Consider the following 5,509-nt stretch of genomic DNA (forward strand, 5'->3'; position numbering starts at 1 on the left):
AATCTTCTCCAAGATAATGGAGCATGGTGGATTAACACGGGTGCAACTAATCATGTATGCAACGATAAAAGTTTCTTCAAGACTTTGGAAGAAGTCAATGATGGAAGCGTGATATACATGGGAAATTCCTCCACTACACAAGTGAAAGGAAAAGACACCGTGGAACTTGTGTTTACTTCTAGAAAGATACTTGTACTAAGCAATGTCTTTTATCTACCGAAAGTTAGAAAGAACCTTGTGTCGGGTGGCTTGTTGAATAAGTATGGTTTCAAATTAATATTTGAAGCGGATAAGTTCATCTTTACAAAAGGTGGACAATATGTGGGAAATGTATACTATTGTGAAAACATGTTCAAGCTCAATACTAATAAGAATATTACTAGTTCTGCTTATATTGATGTATCGTTTAATGTTCATGATAGTAAATCAATCATAAGTAATCTATGGCATAATAGATTAGGTCATGTTCATTATAGAAAATTGCATGATATGGCTAAATTAGAATTAATATCCAACATTGATGAAAATAATGATATGTGCAAAACATGAATGGTCACTAAAATCACAAAAAGTTCATTTTCTAAGGTAGAAAGAAGCCCAAAATTACTTGAATTAATACATTATGATGTTTGTGACATGCATAGTACTCATTCTATCGCTGGAAAGAAATACTTCATAACATTTATTGATGACTTCTCTAGATATTGCTATGTTTACTTATTGCATGCTAAAAATGAAGCAATGAAGAAATTTAGAATTTATAAAAGAGAAGTTGAATTGTGTTGTGAATTTTTTATTAAATGTTTACGAAGTGATAGGGGAGGTGTATATTATGATCTCAAGTATTTTGAGTCTACTGGAATTATACACGAGACTACCGCTTTATATACATTAGAACAAATTGGTGTAATGGAACGTAAGAATCGAGTTTTTACGAAAATGGTCAATGCTTTGCTTTCTAATTTAGGTTTGGGAAAAGGATTTTGGGGCGAAGCCTTATTAACGACTTGCCATATACTAAATAGAATCCCAAACAAAAGGAGTAAAACTATTCCTTATGAACTATGGAAAGGACGAAAGCCAAACCTTAATTATTTAAAAGTTTGGGGATGTCGAGCCATAGTAAGAATTTCGGAGCCAAAGAAAAGGAAATTAGGTGAAAAAGGAATTGAATGCATATTTATAGGATATGCTGAACATAGTAAAGCATATCGTTTCATGGTGATAGAGACTAATGATTCATATTCCGTTAATACGGTCATAGAATCAAGGGACGCTATCTTTGATGAAACAACGTTTAACTCAATTCCAAGACCCAGGGAACAAGTAACAAAGAGTGACAGTTTCTTAGAAAATGACGAGAAAACCATCGAGCTTCGGAGATGTAAAAGAATTAGAAAAGCAAAGACATATGGATCCGATTTCCTAATGTATTTAGTAGAAGGTACAAGAGATGAAACATGTGAATACCTACCTTACTGCTTTAATGTAGAAGGTGAAGGTGATCCTCAAACTTATGAGGAGGCAATGAAGTCTCAAGATGCTTTATTTTGGAGAGAAGCAATACAAGATGAGATGGACTCAATAATGGGAAACAAAACATGGAAATTGGTAGACCTTCCACCAGGTTTCAAGCCAATAGGCTGTAAGTGGATTTTCAAAAAGAAAATGAAAGTTGATGGAACTGTGGAAAAGTTTAAAGTAAGGCTAGTGGCAAAAGGCTTTAAATAAAAGGAAGGTGTTGATTATTTTGATACATATGCACCAGTAGCAAGAATAGCTATAATTAGAGTGCTTATGGCACTTGCATTTATTTATAAGATGGTAATTCACCAAATGGATGTTAAAATAGCATTCCTAAATGGTGAATTAGATGAAGAGGTGTATATGGAACAACCTGAAAGGTTTGTCTTTCCTTGTCAAGAAAGGAAAGTGTGTAAGCTTGTAAAGTCCTTGTATGGATTAAAACAAGCGCCTAAACAATGGCATCAAAAATTTGATGAGGTTGTGTTAGCTAATGGCTACAAGATTAATCAATCTGACAAATATGTCTATAGTAAGTTCCATAACGGTAGAGGTGTCATCATTTGCTTATATGTGGATGACATGTTAATATTTGGTACCGATTTAGAACAAGTGGAAGACACAAAAAGGTTCTTGTCAAAGAATTTTGACATGAAAGATATGGGCATGGCAAATGTTATTCTTGGTATAAGAATAATAAGAGACAATAATGGCCTAACATTGTCTCAATCTCATTACATCGAAAAGATTGTAATGAAGTATGGCAAGTCAGATTGCATGCCCATGACTACGCCTTATGATTCTAATCTAAAGCTAGTAGCCAACAAAGACAAGACAATAGCACAAAATGAATATGCAAAGGTGATTGAATGCCTTATGTATGCAATGGTCTATACAAGGTCGGATATTGCTTTTGCGGTTAGGATGCTAAGTCGGTTTACAAGTAATCCGAGTAAAAAGCATTGGTATGTTGTTCATAGAGTTCTAAGGTACTTAAAAAGTGTAAAGAATTATGGCATCTGCTATTCAGGTTTTCCTTCGATTTTAGAAGGGTATACAGATGTAAGTTAGAACTCAAATAGAACGGATTACACATTCACGACTGGATGGATTTTTACAATTGGTGAAGGTACTATTGCTTAGGGTTCTAAAAAACAATCTTGTTAAGCGGACTCCACCATGGTGACTGAATTTATAGCCTTAGCATCTGGCACCCAAGAAGCATAATGGTTAAGAGATTTACTCTATGAAATTTCGTTGTGGCCTAAGCCAATGGCACCAATCTTGATACATTATGACAATGAAGTAACTATATCAAAGGCATATAATCAAGCTTACAATAGAAAGAGTCTATATATTGGACTTCGACATAGCATTATAAGGCAAATGATTAGTGACAGTATAGTCACTATAAGTTATGTGAGGTTTGGTGAAAATTTAGCGGATCCATTTACCAAAGGTATGAAAAAAGGACCTGGTTATAAAGACCTCAAGAGGGATAGGTCTTAAGCCTATTAACTAAATCACCAATGGTGGGAGCTCACCTCGACGCTTGTGGCCAACTTGCAAGTCTCGGGTACTGACTACTCTACCACATGGTGATTGCAAGCACTAAATTATATTTTCCATCCCAAGGTGTATTGTGCTTGGTTCCCGTAATGTGTAAGGTAAGGTTGAACAAAAAGTTCTTAATAGACCCATAACATGTATAGGTTGAAGCACTATAATTACGGGGTACTTTCAATGGGGGCTACCTATATGAGTGGAAGTGTGGCCACTTTTAAGAGTTAAAGGCTTGACTTTGACAGCACTCATGAATGGATGCAAAACACATGGCCATAAACGTGTTGGCAAAACTAGATACAATGTGAGCAGGGAAGCTTATGTATGTTTAGTGGCCCGACTAGTCAATGAAGAATCGATGGTTCAATGCTTGGTCAACCACTCAATTCAGACTAGAACCAACCACACTCACTAAGTGAAGGTTCAAATATGCGGGATACCTTTATTTATGCACAAGTTTTCCAAAGTTGTTGGTATTGGAAAATTTTGAAAATGGTGGGGATTGTTGGTGTATTTTCAAAATTAAAGGTTATTTCAGATGATGAATAGCTATCATTAGCTCAAAAGTTATGTCATGAAAAGTGACATAATGTGTCTATTAGATATAGACATGTTTTCATGTGAATAGTTATGTCTCTTGGAAAATGACATCCAAAAGTTAGGAGACATGTTGAAAAGACACCATTGCTCAAAAGTTAAAGTGAAAAGTTATTGTTTCAAGTTATAACTTAAAGGCTATAATTTATGGGATGAATAGTTATCCATTCATTAGATGACTATTGAAACAATAACTATATCTAAAAGTTGTGTTGGCAAAAATCATAAAGATGCTTTTTAGAAAAATAGGTGTCTTTATGAAGAGGTTGTGTCTTTGAAGAAGAGACACTTAGAAGCTTATATAAAGGGCTTGTTGCCAACCATTTTGACACACCAAAAATCAGAAGCAAAGTAAGAGCAAGAGCAAGAAAAGTGTTATGTTTATAAACATAAACACTAAAGCGCCCATCATCTTCAAGATATTCCGAATTCCTTATAATCTACTTGCTATAGAAAGTTGGTTCTAAGGCCAAACAACTTTGCAAACCCTCGGGTGTATCTAGCGGTCTACTTTATAAGTACAATACGAAAGTTAGATGTTAGCTTCATTGTATCCTTGAGACTATTCGCATTATTCCCCTTTGAATACCGAGTGGTGGGGGCGAACTAAGTCTTAAAGATAGACGTCTATTTGAAAGGCTCACCTTGAAGCCAATTTTACCTATTCTTGAATACCATATAAAAACCCCCATAACACCAACAAAAAACTGTGTCAACTTCTTTTCTGCCTATTCAAGAATCCCTTTCTTCTCCAACTCTTTAACCATATTGCTTGCCAGCTCCGCAGCAGTGGCAAACCATTTTCATCCATGAAGTTTCCTGCTTTTGCTGAAGCTAAAAGGCCTAAAACACAGTTACCAAAATAATTTTTTGGGATCGGAGGGTTCAAATGTGACCTTGCATCTGTTGCGAACCCCAAATTAACCATTTTGTCACTTTCTCCACCTCTTGCTTTGATTAGACAAGTGGATACATAGGCAAATGTAAGAACAAAACTTGATAAATGAAGTGGTTTTGCTTTATCCAACTTAGATAAAACCTTTTCTCTAAGTGACTTGATATGTTCATGAGTTAAATCAAATGTGGGACGAAGCAAATCATCAGAAACATCTTTGATATTCTGCAAAATTATCAAGCTTCTCCTATTGGGATCCGAATCAGAGCTAGTAAAAGCTAACCATTGGTTTAAGTACACCAAGTCAAGTCCACTTGGATCTTTGATAACACTCCTATCATAAAATAAGGTTAGCTTTGGTGGCAAAGAAGAGTTTTTAGTGTTACCTTTTTTACAAAGATAAACCCAGGACTTGACAAACATGGTTGTACTTTTACCATCAAGAATTGCATGGTGAGTTGTTATGCCAACACAAAAACCTTGAGAAGGAAAGAGTGTTATTTGCAAAGCAATTATTGTTGCTATATTGTCAGTCATCATTAGTTGAGGTTCCAAAGAATGTAACTCAAGAGCTTTATGGATTTCATTGCCTGAGAGAAGGCTAAAGTTTGAGTTAGACATAGCAACTTTGAACAAAACTCCATCACTAGGAGTGTATGTAATGATGGGTTTGGGGAATTCGAAGGCCACCGGAGGTTGCTGGCAATAAGGAGGTAGTGGAAGAGAGTGAGAGAAAGGGAGCGCTTGAGTTTTGGGAGGATAACTGAGTTGAAATATTCAGGGTTTGACCCGTTGAGTTGGTAGAAAAAGATGCACTCTACTGAACCAAACTTTAAAAAGAGTGTGTTAAAGAAAGTGAGAGGGAGAGAGAATTCAATGGTTGATATTGGTGAGTCAAAGGCAGGGGTGGCTCGAGTGGTCTCAAGAACT

The 5,509-nt window shown here is 35.7% G+C and overlaps 1 protein-coding gene across 1 annotated transcript; it reads right to left on the minus strand.

Moving 5' to 3' along the window:
- LOC108661584 (malonyl-CoA:anthocyanidin 5-O-glucoside-6''-O-malonyltransferase-like) lies at positions 4,397-5,200 on the minus strand. The gene has a single exon (XM_018119022.1). The coding sequence runs from the start codon at positions 5,198-5,200 to the stop codon at positions 4,397-4,399; it is 804 nt and encodes a 267-aa protein (XP_017974511.1).

This window comes from Theobroma cacao, chromosome 4 (genome assembly GCF_000208745.1).
Source record: "Theobroma cacao cultivar B97-61/B2 chromosome 4, Criollo_cocoa_genome_V2, whole genome shotgun sequence".
Lineage (NCBI taxonomy): Eukaryota > Viridiplantae > Streptophyta > Magnoliopsida > Malvales > Malvaceae > Theobroma > Theobroma cacao.